Source organism: Carassius auratus, unplaced genomic scaffold (genome assembly GCF_003368295.1).
Source record: "Carassius auratus strain Wakin unplaced genomic scaffold, ASM336829v1 scaf_tig00030267, whole genome shotgun sequence".
NCBI classification, from domain to species: domain Eukaryota; kingdom Metazoa; phylum Chordata; class Actinopteri; order Cypriniformes; family Cyprinidae; genus Carassius; species Carassius auratus.
In genome coordinates, this window is record NW_020525839.1 from 92,757 (window position 1) to 111,451 (window position 18,695).

Genomic DNA, 18,695 nt, shown 5'->3' on the forward strand with positions numbered 1-18,695 from the left:
AAGCGCAATCAATTATGATTGGTCCTTTCAATACAGCGCTGAAAAAAGTAACAGTTTTCAGCTGACACATCTTTGTTTATACCAGAGCCATTGGGGGAAATAAACTAAAATTATATTGATAATTAAAATATTAGGTAAAATTATCTTTGCGTATTTGTTAGAAACAAATGGTTCGTTTTTATTTATATGGTTGACTAGAATAAATCAGTACGTGGTCGTTTTAAAAAGACTTGTCTTCATTCGCTTGCCGTACAGAAACGGTCTCCATGGCAATTGCTATTCGCTCGCTGCAGCGGAGATGATCTCTTCGAGACTATCGTCCTGCTAGCGATTGTTTTCCTTCAGTTTTATTTTAATGTTTTGTTTTGTTTTGCACTGTTACTTTTCTGAACACTTGCCAGAGCGTGAGTGGGAAACAAAGACATTTCTGCTCCGCTAGCTGTGTAGTATTAGTGTAATGGATCAGTACAGTATTCTGGGAAGGATTGGAGAAGGAGCTCACGGAATTGTGTTCAAAGCCAAACACATCGAGGTAACATTGGACTGTTATCGGGATATCTTCTATTGACCCTGTGTATATGACAATAGTTTACAAAAGCTGAAGACCTGTTTCTGTTCAGACAGGAGAGACGGTGGCTTTGAAAAAAGTAGCTCTGAGAAGACTTGAAGATGGTATCCCGAACCAGGCCCTTCGAGAAATCAAAGCCCTGCAAGAGATCGAGGACAACCAACATGTGAGAGAAACTGTTCCCTGAAGACTTGTGTAGTTAAGATATATCTCTTCTGCTTTTAACTTACAACTAACTCATGAATATTAATGTGGAAGCCCATCTACGCCACATAAAAAAAAAAAAGTTAGGAAATACTAAATCAAAAATATGATGTAAAGGCAAGATTATTTGATTAAAAAAAAAAAGGAAACCAATAATTATGAGAAAAAGTAAAAAATGGGAAATGGAAATTACGACATAAAAAGGCAAAATTAAGAGATGAAAAGTTAAATTATAACATAAAAGTCATAATTCTGAGATGAATAATTTTAGTTATGACATAGTAACGTTAAGTCAAGGCAGAAATGTATAAAATGAAAGTCAAAGTGATGACAAGAAGTCATAATTATGAGATAAGAGTCGAGGTTATGACATACTAAGTCATATTCATGAGATGAGAAGTCTAAATAATGACTTTCAAACCCATGGCAGAAATGTATCAAAATTAAATTAAATTTATACATTTGGCAGACGCTTTTATCCAAAGCGACTTACAGTACTTACATTCAGGCTATCAATCTTTACCTATCATGTGTCCCCGAGGAATCGAACCCCCAACCTTGCGGTTGATAGCACACTGCTCTACCAATTTAGCTACAGCAACACTGATGATGATAAAAAGGCAAAACTGACATACTAAATAATTTATATGAAATAAAACATTTAACATATTAAAAATTATTTATGAGAATGTTAATTATGAGATCAAAGGATGATATTATGACATACTAAATCATTTATGAGACGAAGACAATCATGAGAAGTCTAAATCATGACTGTCATTTATGAGTTTGAATTCAAAGTTATGACATATGTTAAAATTATGACAAAAAGTCAGAACATTAATCATAATTATGATTTATGATATCATTATGATTTACCAAAGCAAGTTTTTTTTTTCTTTTTTTTTTCATGTGGCAGAAATTATGAGAAACGTGGCTTTGATGCGATATATTGATTTGGATAACCTGGAATCCTTATTATTTATATTATTTCTATTTTCCTCATTTGATCTAGATGTATTTTTAGTTGTGTTTCGATCATCTTTATAGGTGGTGAAGCTGAAGGACGTCTTCCCCCATGGCACAGGCTTTGTGCTGGTGTTCGAGTACATGTTGTCCGATCTGTCAGAAGTCATTAGGAACTCCCAGCGTCCTCTCACCGCATCCCAGGTCAAAGGTTACATGATGATGCTGATGAAAGGAGTGGCTTTCTGCCACGAGAACTCCATCATGCACCGGGTGAGACTGTGTTCCTCATGTCACTGCATTTGTCCTTCACTGTGATCTGTCCTATTAATGTGCTTACATGTTTTTGTGTGAAGGACCTAAAGCCTGCAAACCTTCTAATCAGCTCGACGGGTCACCTAAAGATCGCTGACTTCGGGCTGGCCCGGCTCTTTTCCAATGAAGGAGATCGTCTGTACAGTCACCAGGTGGCCACCAGGTGAAAGTTTACTTAAAGCTTCGGTCAAGCCAGCATTGAGCTACACTGGTCCTAGTGGTGAGCTTCAGCTAAAGCATAGATTAAATGGCTAAAAAGATTGAATGTGCTGTGTTTCAGATGGTACAGAGCACCTGAACTTTTGTATGGTGCCCGGAAATATGATGAAGGAGTTGATCTCTGGTAAGAAAATTGTGGAATATAGGAAACATCTTATATTTAAAAAGATATTCTTGAGTGAAATGCAACTGATAAGGAAGCTAAAATGCATCAGCATGTTTATTCTTTTTTACATTTATATCTGTTTCTATCCATTGATAAATAATTATAATTACTTTTAAAATATCCAACGAATTATGCCATTCTTAAATCTGTAGATGTAAAATGTATAGTTTACATTTGTGTCTTTGTTATTAAATTTAATGAGGTGAGAGTTACACCAAAATAATGAACTCAAAACGTGACTAAATGTCAGATTTCATAGAACAATAAATTTAAAGCCAATATTTGAATCTGTACTTAACTGTCTCTTTCCTCGAGTGTCCACTAGATGGCTGTAGTGCTCATTCAACGCTCAGCTGGTGTGTCTTGTGTCCCTTCTGGCTTGTTTCAGGGCAGTGGGCTGCATTTTCGGGGAGCTGTTGAATAACTCTCCACTTTTCCCTGGAGAGAATGACATTGAGCAGTTGTGCTGTGTCTTACGAGTGCTGGGAACTCCCAACCAGAAAGTTTGGCCAGTGAGCTCTCATTTGCATTCACTATTCCTGTTCATCATTACAGTTTAGAACAACTTGACACACAATGGGTGAACTGTGGGCTCATTGTTTTGCCTATGTCTTGTCGATCTAATCTAGGAAATAACAGAACTACCAGACTACAATAAAATCACTTTTAAAGAAAACCCCCCCATTCCGTTGGAGGAGATCGTGCCTGACACGTCACCACAAGCTGTGGACCTTCTGAAGAAGTTCCTGGTCTATCCCTCCAAACAGAGGATCAGTGCTAGACAGGTGCACATTTGAAGTTCGGTACAGATTTATTCATGCCACTCCATTGACACTCATTGTGCCCCGTCTCTCCCATCAGGCTTTGCTCCATCCGTATTTCTTTACGGACCCCCTCCCCGCTCATCACTCAGAGCTGCCCATCCCTCAGCGTGGAAAGCACTCCAGACAGCGCATGCAACCCCCTTATGAATTCCCAGTGGATCGACCTTTACACGAGAGCTTGGTGGACCCCAGTCTGATCCAGAGACATGCACAGAGTTGTTTGTGACAGCGGTATAAGCAGAAATGTAGGGCTTTGTACTTCGTTTTACACCAGGAAGTGCAAAAAGTAAAAAAAAATGTAAAAAAAAAAAAAAACTTAGATGGTAAGAAATAGGTTATATAATGTTTCAGTTTTCCTGAGCATACTTTTAGTAAACTCTCAAATGGCATGTCTAGATTTATGTGTTTAAATATCATCAAATATTTTCAAGAGACAATTATGGAATAAAAATGCAAAATTATTAGTATTATAATTATGACAAAGAGTCAAAACATGTAGTTTACAAAAGTATGGTTTGTGATTTCTTGAGAATGAAAAACGAAATAAATGTTCAGATTATTTATTGTAATTCTGTATTAAAAAGTAATATGCTATATCATGATCAGATTTTCTGAATAGACTATTAGTGAACTTTCAAACGGCATGTCTCGTTGTATTTGTATATAAATATTTCCGTTTCATTTTACATGCTACAGTACACATGCTCGAGCAGTAGCCTATTTGACTTGATATCATCTAAAGCTGTTTAACTTACTCCACTTCAGTGGGATTGTAAAATGCCAATGGAAAAAAAGCGAGTCCCCACGAGTCTTCCTTTCTGCCCAACAAACATTAACCTTATCATTTTTCAGCAGTCAGTGGAAATTAACTGATTTTGGTTTTATTCAGTTAGCCGTAACTTTATACAGTGATGCACCAGAACAGGTTTGGTCACGACGCATGCAGTTAAGTGCCAACACTCTTCCCAGCAAGTTTTATGCACCAGTTTTTTCTTCAGTAAGGGTGCATTAAATGTATCAAAAGTGACTGTGAAGACATTTATAATGTTACAAAAGATTATTATTATAATGTTTTTAGATAAATGCTGTTGTTGTTACCTGAAATAAGTGTAATATAAAGCAGCACAACTGTTTTCAACATTGCTAATTATAAGAAATTAAATTGATCAAAAGTGACAGTAAAGACGTTTATAATACTGCAAAAGATATTTGCAATAAATGCCTTTATTTCAAAATCACTTCCACAAAAACATTAAGCAGCACAGCAGCAAATCAGCATATCAGAATGATTTCTGAAGGATCGCTTGACACTTAAGACTGGAGTTATGATGCTGAAAATTCAGCTGTGCATCACAGGAATAAATTACATTTTAAAATTGTTCACATAGAAAACGGTTATTTAAAATAGTAATAACATTTTACAATTTTACTGCAGCTTTGGTGAGCATAAAAGACATATTTATAAACATTAAAACTTTTGAACAGTAGTGTACATCCCCTGTTATATAATTAATAACCATAGGGAAAGATTCTACCTTTCAAATGATCATTACATTGTTGAAAAGCTGTGAAGGAAGCTAGTCTTATCACTCAACATGCAAACAACTAGTTTCTATTAATAGTGTGCAAAGCAGTTCTGTCCTTGTTTTATATCAGTTTTTACATTACAGTATTACTTTATAACTTTATTACTTTAATCACTAACGCAGTCATAGTTGTGAATCTCTTGTGAAAACACATCACACAACCTCTCAGCCTCTATCAAAGGTGGAAGCATATAGTGTAACTTCAGTGAATCTGTTAAATGAACATGGACACTATATTTCAGGCAAACGACCTCCAAACCAGGACTTTTTATTCTGTTGAAGTCTGTTATACTTGACATTTTTGGAGCTAAATGACAGACACTCTTAACACACAGCATCATTCACTGCTCTAATTTCCCTTCAGACTGAACAAACATAAGGAAAGAAAACGGTACGCTTTGATTAACAAATGACTTCCACAGCCTTGCTCTGTGTGCATGTGGTGAAGCTGGACATCTTTAGAACGATTGCAGCATTTGTCTCTATTTGCATTATTGTAATCAGCTCAACTGTCCTCTTGTGTTACATATTAAGCTGCGCTTTGCATCTTTTATTGGCTCCACTTTCCCTTTTGTTCCACTGGTGGTTTGGCTTCTATCAAGATTTTTATTAATTTTTTACGATGGTTAGAATTCATAGAATTTATAGCAAGTTTAGTTAAAGGGATAGTTCATGCAAAAATAAATACTGTCATTATTTGCTCATTCTTACATTGTTCCAAACCTGTTTGTTTTCTTTCTTCGGTGGAACACAAAATATATTTAGAAATTTCTTGTCCATACAGTGAAAGTCAATGGGGTCCAAATTTCTTCTTTTGTGCTCCACAAAAGAAAGTCATACAGGTTTGGAAAGGCATTGGGGTGAGTGATGTGATTCGATTATTTTCATATTTTAAGTTTGGTTATTTTTTTAAATTGAGTTTATACTTTAAGTATAATTGTAAAATAGTTTAAAGCTAATATTTGAGAATTTACTCAAATGTTCTTGATGAATTAGGTTAAACTTCCACATAAAAACCTTTCTGTGTTTTAGCAGATCTGAGAATTAGATTTTGGTCTTTATACTGTATGTTGGCATTGCATATTTGTAATTCTCATTTGCATGTGGCATATTTCCAGACTTTTTTGTGCATTTGAACTTATGAGACGCACCATTTGCTGAAGCTGACCTGTTTGTGGCTCCGCCCACTGTCCCCACATGTCTAACCTCAATCACCCACAATGCCAGAGCACAGAAATCTTCATAAAGTTCTGACCATCAGCGGTGCTCATTTTCGTCACAGACACCTGTCCTGAAGACCAAACTGATAAGCTCAGGTATGCCACTTTACAATCAGATCTACATAACCATATCTACAGCTGCATAAGCAAATCAAACAATGCAAGCGATGCTTATCTTGCTTTTAGAGGAATTTGATTCCAAGTGTAATTTCTGTTAAATAGACAGGTGACACTGTCACTGCTGTTGTGATTTGTCTTGTTCTCTTCAAATCAGTAGCATTTATTGTAAGATCTGTGCTTATGGGGTTGTTTGCTATGGAAAATTATGGGTTTTGTGTTAAATGTAATTTGAAATGTAAATATTCTTAAAAGTTGTTGCGAATGCAGATTGATTTCCAAACAAACTTAGAATGTATTTGTGAAATGTATTTGTATGTGGTTCAGCTTTTAACTGAAGATATTCTATTGCAGTTATTGAAATAATTAAATAATAGCTTTGATTGTTACCGATACACTCAATGCAAAAAAATCTTCTTGTTCTCACTAACAGAAATATGCATAATTAGGAGGTTTTCTGTCATTGCACTACACTTTAACATGCTACTTCAGGGTGAAAAAAAAAATTATATATATAATATATTATGTGAAATTTTCCATGTGCATTGAATTTCCTTATTCACACAGTACAAAAGGAGTTCCTGACAGACATGGAGACCTCCGCTGAACAGGCTCGCTGGGTTTCCTCCTCCATGGTATCATCAGATGTGATGCCCAATTATCCACCTGACTCCAGCTATATGGTCCACACTGAGGAGGGTTCAGTGTACCCCTACACCGATGCCGAACACAGCAGCCTGCCCTCTTTATTCAGCAGCCCTGTCAATGGTCGTCCATCTGGAGCTTTCCAAACCAGCTCAGGTAATGCATGTACAGGACACAGCACACTGTCAAGATATATTATGGCAGTGACACATGGTATTTGAAATACATTACCTACCATGCACAAGTTTGAGGTGAAAGAAGCCTCTTCTGCTCACAGAGGCTGTGTTTATTTAATCAAATAGTAGTGTGTACTGTACCAAACAATTACCATATTCATATGCTATTATATATTTTTTTGTACTTTATGAACAGTGCCATAGTATTAAAATGTCCAAAATGTACTGTATTGTCCTATAAAGAAAAAAGCCTATGAATAATATAAAAAGAACCAACTAGTACAGAGAAACCATATGTAAGTGAAAGTATGGGACTATCTAGCTATTTTGACGTCTTCAGCAATGGCTATATTTCTAATGAATTGTTAAAGAAGCCTGTTTCTGCAATTATTTTCATAATTAGGTGATACAAACTCGCAATAGCGAGTTAAAAAGTCATAATTGTGAGATATAAACTCGCATTCCTGAGAAATAAAGTCAGAATTGCGAAATATAAATGAACAATTGCAATTCTGAGAACATACAGGTGCATCTCAATAAATTTGAATGTTGTGGAAAGTTTATATCAGTAATTCAACTCAAATAGTGAAACTTGTGTATTAATTAAAGTCAATGGGTCTCATTCATGAAACACGAGCAGAACGAATTTATGTGTAAATCGTGTGTAAAGTGGTTCTGGCGTAAATTTTCGGATTCATTAAAATGTTCGTATTTTCCAAATGTTAGTTGGTACGAAAGAAATCTACACCTGCTCCCAGCCACGCGTAAATAGTGCGTTTAACATCTGAACGTTTTGCTCATTAATAAGGCTGCATTTTAATTCACCTTAATCGGGTACATATTTATATAGCATTTTGAAAAAAATATTATATATAGTAATTACATACGGTTTTTCTTTTTTACTTTTATTATGAGAGCCAGTAATAGGATCTGTAATATGCTGCCAAGCTTCCTTTTTTAGGACCTGATACGCCACTATGTACGCTTGAAAATAAAATGTGGCGTTTTGAATGAACTTCTGATAATAAAACTTCAATTTCTGCAGCTGAGAAATTTTTATTTTTCAAACGTTTTTGAGAAGACACTTTGAAATCCTTCATTTGGTGTCATAATATGATGCCCATATATAGTTGTCAGTCGGATTTAATGGGCGGGATTTATGGAAATTGAGAATGAGCGTGCACGCGCGTCCCATTTACGACTGATTTGAATTCATTAACACACACACACATTTCACTATCACATCTGACGTTTACGAAGTATTTGTGAATCAGGAGAAGAGTTTTCGGGAAGGTCTCTTTACGCGCAAATCACTCCCATATTTACTCGTATATTTACGAATGTTTCATGAATGAGACCCAATGCACATAGACTAAAGTAGTTTAAGTCTTTGATTCTTTTATTTGTGATGATTTTGGCTCACGGTTTACAAAAACCCACCATGTCACTATCTCGACAAATTAGAATATGGTGACATGCCAATCAGCTAAACAAATCAAAACACCTGCACAGGTTTCCTCAGCCTTCAAAATGGTGTCGTGGAAATTCTAATTCAATTACAATTTGTAGAGACTGAGAATGAAAAAATCAAACAGAGTTTTGTCTCTGTATTGCTTTAGTTCTCTGCAGAGAATGATCTGGTTTACACACAGCTTGAGTCTTTGTGCAAAGAGATAACACACTGACTCACAGCCCACTTTTATAGAATGTAAAAAGATACATTGAAGGACAGACTAGGACCTTTGAGCCAATCATGTTGCTCAGTGCACATCGCTCCATAACACATGCACATCTCATGCACATTACATGGAAGATGTCTGGTCACTCTCAAAACTGCCCGTCCCTGGTACACAGTTTCCCCTTAAATGTTGTTTTTCAACCCACAGCAGTTATGTGTACAAGTTACATAAAATAACTCAATATCCCTATGGACTAAATATACTACCTTATTCATTGTATGTTTAAAAGATGCTTAAATTAGATGAATGCAATCAATGCCAAATTAACAAAACTAAAAATTTCCATAACACTCCTCCTCCCTTTTGATCATTATTGATCACTTATATTGATTAAATGTAGATACATTTGTGAACACACTATCCTTAAAGTTTACATCAATCATGTAAATTCAAGATTTAAAACACCATTACTCTCATAAGGGCGAAAAAAAGCATTTGCATTGTTTTTTTATGGAACATAGTCAGTCTTAACATATAAGGAAGCTATAAAGAAAACAATAACTCTTATATTTGATTATATGTTAAAATCGTAGTGTGATATTCAAAAATAAAAAACGTTCTTAACACTCCTTCCAGTTGCATCATCTCGTAACACGGACAATGACCTGCTTTAGACCCTCTTTATTCTATAGCATGTAATACTTACTACTCTTCTTCTGTAGAGCTGCTGCAGGTGTCAGATTTTAGCATCTCATTGTCTTCATCATTTTCATCAGAAGCACTCACATTATTCTTACTTTCAACAAGACATTGTACATTACTCTGATGCGTTACTAAAGATTTCATGATTGAATTTACAGATCTTCTAATCATTCCCACTACACAAGGCCACATACACAGCAAAAATAAAATCACGGCCAGTGCTGAGATGGCAGTTAACCCAATATATTCTCCAGAACAAGTCAGTCTTGCAGTGCAGTCAGCCTCAGTCCTCTTAGTTTCTTCTTGATGCCTTCCCTCATCACCTTAGTAGTGTTCAGGAAACTTATCAGTTCATACCTTGTGATTTGGACTTAAATTTGAAGAAGGCTGACCCCAAGCTCCTGAATTACAGCATGGAAGAACTTCTCAGCTCCGTTCCACAGCCTGTGTTCCCTCCTGTCGAGTTGGTCGTGTAGTTTCGCTGCAGTGGTCTGATGGTATGTTTCCTAACAGCTCAAGTCCCTCGCTGTCATCCGTTGGCCCAAACTGACCTCAGATCACCTCCACACAGTGATGTTGCTGCGTGTTCAGCTCCCATACACCACTGTATGTTTGTTCACCTCAAGTCAGTCAGACGTCCCCCTTGGCACGGGGCAGCTGGTCAATCACTTTACTGAGCTGTAGCCCTCTGGTGGCGCTGGAAACTTTCTGTAGTGACTTCGTACGACCTCGTAGCTCTCTCTGCCACTTTTACCATGTTTTATCAGCAAGACCAGATCATGCAAGACTCCTTCCACTGACTTGGGCAGAGCGTCCTTTACCTTTCTAAGATATCTGAGAGAGAACAAGAGACAACTTTCGACAATACTTTAGCATGTTATCTTCACACAAGGCTGTAGAGCACAGTGGTTGTGCTCCTACTCTATTGGAAGTTAGCCTGCCAAACTAAATTTCAAATGGACTCAAGTCAGACTTTGTTGTTTTTCCTCATTCTCATATACATTACCACAATGGGAAGTGCGCTTACCCAAGACAGTCCTGTTTGCTCACAACACTTCATTAATTAGTTCTTTAATGACACATCTGACTGATGGTTTCATTTGCATTATCAATTTTGCTTTCAATTGTACATTATCAAATCACTGATTTGGCAGTGGGTGTTGCGCTTGAGGCATCATTTGCCCTCTGTCCACTTTGCTTGTGGCACAGATCATACATGATTGACAATATCACAAAGAAAGTGAATCCCTTTGTGAACCAATATTGATTTAGCAAATCAATCATTCCCTCATGTGATCTAAGCCATGTACAAGTTTTGCATAGTGTGGGAAAAAGTGTTTTGGCAGACATGGTCTGTCTTCAGTACTTGGCCTGTTTTCAGTTTGCACTCGGCCTTCACCCATTGTTTCTTCTCCTTTGCTGTGGCAAAAGCTTGCATTGCTGTAAGATAATCAGAAGGGATTGTAAATGAGTCATTGTTAAATGTTACACAGGTAAAAGAAGGTTCTGTTTTCATCGCTGCGTCCTTTGCCGTGGTATCAGCTTACTTGTTACCTAAAAACAAAAAATCATAACTTTTGGAATGTGTGACACATTTGCAGATAGCAACTGACTTTGGTAGCAAAATTGCTTCTAACAATGCTGCTATTTTCTCATGGTTTAAATCAGGCTTACCATCAGACGTTATAAATTTCCTGTGCTTCCACAATGCCCCAACATCATGACAAACCCAAAAGAATAACAAGAATTTGTAAAAATGGTAACTGTTTGTCCATTAGCAATTTTGCAAGCCTCTGTCAATGCAACCAATTCAGCCGTTTGCGCAGAGCAATCCGCGGGGAACGCTCCAGATCTTATTGTTGCATATGCAGTGGTTATGGCTTAACTTGTTCTGTTTTTGCCAATTATTTGGGTCTCTAGATGCTCAACCATCAATGAATAGAATTAAGTTTTCTAAGGGGGTTTCTTTTGAAATCTGGTTTTGGTGGACAGACCTGTTCAAATGTGGCAACACAATCATGTGCTTTCCCATCCTGCTTCGTAGAGAGCAGTGTAGCTGGATTTAACACTGTGCATCTTTTAATTGTGATGTTTGGAATTTCTAATAGAATTGCATTGTATCTGAGCCACCTGGCCATGGACAAATGGGATGTTTTCTGTTCCAACAGGATCACAAAGACCATGCGTGGCACGAGTAAGGTCACATCAGTCTACCCCACAATTTCCCTTGAAGCTAAAATAGCTTTTTTTCTGCAGATGCAACAGCTCTCAGGCATGTTTGCATGCCTGCTGCTACTGGATCAAGCTTACTCGAAAAATAGGCCACAGGTCTCCCCCATGATCCTGTAACAGAACAGAAGCCAGAAACCCATTCTCAAATCAACAGTTTGTACAAAATTTCTCTCTGGATCTGGGAGTCCCAGTGTTGGTGATGTTTGTAGCATAATATATTCTTAAATGCTTTCTCTGCTTCTGGAATCCAGATCAGTTTGTCATGGGGTTGCAAGCCCTTCCCATGAGCCAAAGCGCTCAAGGCCAATTCCTTGATAACATAATTTGGAATGAACATTCGACAATATGAACACATGCCCAAAAATGACATTAGTTTATGACGATGACATGATAGGCTTTAGAATCTTTTGAATTTGTTTATTTTTGTTTTACAGATGAAGATTTGGCATTTTTAGTGATGATGTCCTAAAAATGTCACCTCCCTTTTTACGAACTGGCTTATGACCCTCAGCAGTCAAACGTTTTAAAAATTTGACAGTATTTTGTTCATGAAAAATAATTTGGAAAAAATCCAAGTCCAGGCACTCAGTAGGATGCAAAAGTTAAAAACACCAACGCCTATCGGCCCACTGGCCTTCATCAGGGTGTTGGTAAAAAACAAACAGAGTCAAGCCATACATATAGTTGCATTGATTTGAGGTGTGCCACTCTGGCACTTGCAACACAATTTCTTTGCCACTAGAGGCAATAGTTCAGATCATGTCTGATACCAGAGGTTAAACCAAACAGGACCAAATGAGACATCTCCAAGTGGAAGAACAGGAATGACACAACTGAAAATATCCAGTGTACTCCACACAATATACTCCAAAAATGGTCAATAAACCAATTACACATCATCATAGAAATATTTACAAGTGATCAAAAGACTATGCATGCTAGCCATTAACGTTACCATAGTAAACATGGTAAATGCGACTACTTTCAGAAATCAGACAGCAGCTTCTTATTCTCTATCACAATTGTGTATTTATTTAGCAACATATTTTATCTGTCGCAAGTCTCATCTCGAGAGTTTAGCTCCTTGTAGCCTATGTCATAAAAATATAATAATGTTTTTTTTTTTTTCGGGAGCTTTTATAAAAATATAGAAATGATCATTCTTTCTAAATGTGATGTAGCCTATATACTGTGACTACAAATAAACAGAAACAGACTCAACTGAAGAGCAGGCTGTTCATAACGCTTTATTTCTATGTGACTAATTTTAAATCCTGATAAATTAATTCATTATGATCAAAGTATCACTTATTATAAAAAACTTTGTCCTTTTAGATTTAAATATTTAACAAAGCATGCAAACAAACAGCCGCTTTCATCATGTTTGTTTTGTGATCGTGCTAGTTCCATTGACTTATTTCTTCTCTTTGTTGGTGAAACAATGGGGTTGCGTGATGTTGTTCTAGAGGGTCGTGTAAAGGGTGGGTTTTAGTGTAGCACAGCAGATCTTCTGGCCCGACTGGAAACGCAGCGCTATTTTGGCCTTGGTGCTACAGGTCCGAGGCTATTAGCCCTGCCTGGCCTGTTTAAAGCACTGGCTTGCAGTGGTCCAACAGTGGAAAAGCAGCTATTGACACCTTTTACAAGGAGGGTAAGCCACATACATTAATTGCCAAAGAAGCTGGCTGTTCACAGAGTGCTGTATCCAAGCATGTTAACAGAAAGTTGATTTGAAGGAAAAAGTGTGGAAGAAAAAGATGCACAACCAACCAAGAAAACCACAGTCTTATGAGGATTGTCAAGTAAAATTGATTCAAGAATTTGAACTTCACAAGGAATGGACTGAGGCTGGGGTCAAGGCATCAAGAGCCACCACACACAGTCAATGTCAAGGAATTTTCTGAACCACAGACAACATCAGAGTCTTACATGGGCTAAGGAGAAGAAGAACTGGACTGTTGCCCAGTCTTTTCAGATGAGATCAAGTTTTGTATTTCATTTGGAAACCAAGGTCCTAGAGTCTGGAGGAAGGGTGAAGAAGCTCATAGCCCAAGTTGTTTGAAGTCCACTGTTAAGTTTCCACAGTCTGGGATGATTTAGGGTACAATGTTATCTGCTGGTGTTGGTCAATTGTGTTTTTTGAAAACCAAAATCAATGCACCTGTTTACCAAGATATTTAGCTGAAGGCCACTGTCAAAGAACCTGGGCTTCCAGACCACCTCAGCAGTGCCCCAAACTGATCACCTCCATGTCACGCCGAATTGAGGCAGTGATTAAAGCAAAAGGAGCCCGTACCAAGTATTGAGTACATGTACAGTAAATGAGCATACTTTCCAGAAGGCCAACAATTCACTAAAATGTTTTTTTTTTTTTATTATTGGTCTTATGAAGTATTCTAATTTGTTGACATCTAATTTGAGTTGAAATCATGCAATTCTAACTTTATAACTAGCAATTGTGAGTTTATATCTCACAATTCTGTGAAAAAAAAAATCCTGAATTGTGAGGTGAAAAGTTGCGATAACTTAAAAAAAAAAATGTATTCAGTGGTGGAAATGGCTTCCATAGTGTTGTGTCTCTTCACAAGGCAAATCTCCCAAATGTCATTGGCTGTTATGAATAAAAGTTGACTAAAATAATTGAATAAAAGTCTTGATTACTCAATAAGAGGAAAGAGTCAGGATTTGTGCTTTGAAGATCTAAATTAAATGTAAGAAGTAACAATTATAAGATTTTTTTAATTTTAATTTAACTTTTTAGCATTTTTACGCAAGTAAAAAATACTTTTTATGTCCAAATACTTTCTCATATCTATGGAAGCTTTTTTCTGTCACTGAATAAAAAATAGAACAAGGTAATTGCAACTTTTTATCTCACAATTCTGACTTTTTTTTTCTCAGAATTGCGAGTTTATATCTGACAAAAAGTCAGAATTTAAAGATAAAAAGTCACAATCACCTTGTTTTATTTTCTATTTAGTGGCAGAAACAGGCTTCCATACATATCACAGTGTCTCTTTGGTGCTATTAACATGATCTTTTTACTTAAGCTTCCCATTGGAGCTGCATTAACAGACTTCCCCAATTTAAGCTTCCTTCCTCCTTCTCTCTCTCAGTATATCCCGTTTACTCTTCTCCATTCCTGGGAAACCTGTCCTGGCTGGAAAGTTCGAACGGCCCATCTCTAACCAACCTCTTCCCATCCTCCCCATCATCCTGGCACAGCAGTGCGTTTTCCTCATCCTTCCACGGCTCCACGCCTCTCTCCTCTGCCAGACCGCCTCGTTCTGCCCTTCCCTCCCTTATCCAGGACCAGAAGGACACCCTTATTGTGCAGGAGAGCATGAAAGGACAGAGGCTGAGTCCTCCTGGAGGTGGGGAGGCGTTTGGTGGTGTGTTTTCCCCCTCATTGAGCAGTGTGTATGCGCAGACACACTCCTCAAAAACACACTCGCAGTCACTGAGCCACTACAGTCCCTATGGGAGCTTCACGGAGAACTACAACAGTTCACTTCTCTACACACCCTCGTCCTTCTCACCCAAATTATGCAGCAAGATGAAATTCTCTCCTTTAGGTGAGGAAGTATAATTTTTCAAATTTATTTATTTATGGAAAATGACTAAATATTTTGTGTAATTTTGCTTCTCAATTAAATGTATCTTGATTTAAGAATGTTCTAGAGTCCAACCCTTCAAGGGGCGATCCATTAACTCGAGCCGTTCTGGTCTTTTTATTGTTATTCTATTTTTAATACATTTTATTATGGTATCCAAACAAACAACACAAAGTGTAGAACAATTACAATATTTAAATCCCAACATTTTTCATAGTTAAATAAAATAATAAAGAATTTTAGTAAAAATATGAAGTCGTTTTTATTTAAAATGACTTAAATCAGTTTTTTACCTTAATAATAAACTCATCGCAAGTATCTTTTCCACAAGCTGAGGTAAATACTAATACATATGACACTAAAATAATGCAATAAATATGAATTAACATAAGATGTAGCATTAAACCCTAATGAACTAAGATGTATGAATTGTCACACAGGGAATTCTGGGAATGTAAGCTTACAGTTTTTAACTATAAATTATAAGATGAAAACTGCAAATTAAACAGTATGTTACTGTTAAATTACAAGAAAAGTCCCTTAAAATACAGTTTCACAGTATACTGTAAAATAATGGAACTTATTGTTAACCAACTAACAGGTTTTGGTCCCACTTTATATTAGGTGGCCTTAACTACTATGTACTTGCATAAAAAATAAGTACAATGTACTTATTGTGTTCATATTGTATTGTAAAACACTTTTGCTGCTATTGAGGTGGGATAGGGGTAAGGTTAGGGAGAGGGTTGGAGGTATGGGTAAGTTTAAGGGTGGGTTAAGGTGTAAAGTATGGGTCAACAGTGTAATTATAAATGTAATTACAGAAATTAAATACAGATGTAATTACATGTTGTTGTTTTTTAAAGATAAGTACAATGTAAAAACATGTATGTACACATTACGTACATTGTACTAAATTATTAATTAAAATGTAAGTACATAGTAGTTAAGGCCACTTAATATAAAGTGGGTCCCAGGTTTTTACCCCAGTATTTATTTTTATATTTTACTGTCAAAATGTAAAAAAAAAATTAAATTAGAATGTTCTTTGTGGTTCTTTGTGATTCAATTACTACATGGTTCTTTGAAGTTACCCAATCAGCACGTTGGTTTCTGAATTGTTTAAAAATCATAAATGAACATAAATGGTTTTCTAACAAACAAAATAAAAGTAGGACATCGGTCTGTAAATGCTCTAATTGAAATCTTTATTTTTTCTTTGTGTATTTCTGATAAATGATGTGCAATGTAAACATTATTTCTGATCTTTAGTGGCGACAGAGCCGCGTGAGTGTGTGAACTGTGGGGCCACTGCATCCCCTCTGTGGCGGCGTGATGGAACGGGACACTACCTCTGCAATGCCTGCGGTCTGTACCACAAGATGAATAGACAGAACAGACCCCTCATCCGACCCAAAAAGAGACTGGTACACCTCACTTATACTCAATTCACTGATTTACAGAATGAACTAAAAAAAATAAATAAAGATTTATTTGATCAAAAATACTGTAAAAACAGTGAAATATTATTACAATTTGAAATAACGGTTTTCTATTTGGATGTATTTTAAAATGTAATTTATTCTTATGATAGTTGAGCTGAATTTTTTGCATTATTACTCCAGTCTTCAGTGTCACATGATCTTTCAGAAATCATTCTAATATGCTGATTTGCTGCGTATTGTTTTTGTGGAAGGGAGTTCAAAAGTACAGCATTTATTTCACATATCTTTTGCAGTTTTATAAATGTCTTTACTGTCACTTTTGAACAATTTAATGTGTCTCTGCTGAATAAAAGTATTCATTTCTTTAGAAAAAAAACAAGTCTTGCTGACCTTATTTGATTTCTAGACTTTCTGCTATATGATATTTCTCTCTTTAGGTCATCAGTAAGCGAACAGGAACTCAATGTGCGAACTGTCAGACCAGCACCACCACGCTGTGGAGACGCAACGCCAGCGGAGAGCCCGTGTGTAATGCTTGCGGACTCTATTTCAAGCTTCACAATGTGAGCAACTTCACTCATTTCACTTCTTTTTTATTCAAATGTAAAAATGGTATTGGGTTAATTGAGTATAAGCTGATGCATGTAAAAATCTGTGGTCCCATTCACTGTAAAGTTGTGTCACTCACAAGTGGGAATCGCAGTATGCAAATTGCATCCAGCACCAAATTTTTGCCTGCATTTGTGCCGTTACCTGATTTGCATGAATTCTTTCTGTGTATTGCGAGCAAAACCAAAAGAAATCATTCATAGTCATTTCCTCCCTGTAGCTCTGCAACACTTTCAGTCAGCTTCTGACTAACTCTACACCGTAAAGTAGTTTTGTCAAATTTCTTCCAGATGATCATTATTTATGCAACTCCTTTTGGTTGGAAATTACACACAGTAGCTCTAACTCTAGTTCTGCATCTAATACTTCAATCCCTCTCATCAGGTGAACAGACCGCTCGCTATGAAGAAGGAAGGCATCCAGACGCGCAACCGTAAGATGTCCAGCAAGAACAGGAAAGGAAAGAAGTTTAGCGCCACAGAGGAGAATCTGTATTTTTCAAAGAATCCTGCATCTGATCAGCATTTCGACTATTCTCAGAGTCCAGGAGCTCTGGGCGTCTACAGCCACTCATCCCATTCACTGCCGCCCACCGCTGCCTTCCACGCCCAGCCTGCCCTACCCATGCCACCCACCAGCTGCCATCTTACCCAGCATGGTGTGACGGGAATCATGTTGTACAAAACACTCCCAGCTGCCCAGCCATGTGTTAACATACTCAGTAAAAACATGCTTGAAAACCTAACAGATGTGGATGCATGAAAAAAACATGTTGCCCTAAAAATATTTGGATGCTTAAGTCACACATGATGTCGGAATCTCAATCCACTCAATCCACATCAAATCATGTGCGTTTATTTTAAAGAAAGACAGAACAAACCCACTTTACAAGTTTGCTAGATTTGAAAAGCTTGAAAGATTAAAACTATGATGAAGCATGTGGTAAAGCGTTAGTGGAACATGTCCTCAGTTATAAAGCTACATGAACATTTTGGCAAAGGTTTGGGATTTCCGAAAGGTTTTTTTAAGAAATTAATACTTCTATTCAGCAAGGATGCATTAGATTGATCAAAAGTGATGTTACAAAAATGCTGTTCTTTTGACCTTTTTATCCAGCCAAAAAAAGTATTGCAGTGTCTACAAAAATGTAAAGCAGCAAAACTGTTTCAGCATGGATAATAATCAGAAATATTTCTTGAGAAGCAATGATTTCTGAAGGTCATGTGATGCTGAAATTGCAGCTTTGCATCATAGCAGTAAATTGCAATTTAAAATATATTCAAATAGAAAACAGTTATTTTAAATAGTAATAATAATTCATATAATTACAGTTTTTACTCTATTTTCTGATCAAATATATGCAGCCTCAGTGAGCAGAAGAGATTTCTTTCAAAAACCAACCCCAAAC

At 36.7% G+C, this 18,695-nt stretch overlaps 1 protein-coding gene and 1 pseudogene across 1 annotated transcript; both read left to right on the top strand.

Annotated features, from left to right (window-relative positions):
• The first annotated feature begins 258 nt into the window (after positions 1-258).
• On the top strand, positions 259-3,856 carry LOC113080131 (cyclin-dependent kinase 20). The gene is made up of 8 exons (XM_026252354.1): positions 259-532; positions 621-734; positions 1,823-2,011; positions 2,095-2,216; positions 2,334-2,396; positions 2,827-2,950; positions 3,068-3,223; positions 3,300-3,856. The coding sequence occupies exons 1-8, from the start codon at positions 458-460 to the stop codon at positions 3,486-3,488; spliced, it is 1,032 nt and encodes a 343-aa protein (XP_026108139.1). The 5' UTR covers positions 259-457; the 3' UTR covers positions 3,489-3,856.
• A 1,941-nt stretch (positions 3,857-5,797) lies between these two features.
• Positions 5,798-18,351, top strand: LOC113080135 (trans-acting T-cell-specific transcription factor GATA-3-like; annotated as a pseudogene).
• Positions 18,352-18,695: the final 344 nt, after the last annotated feature.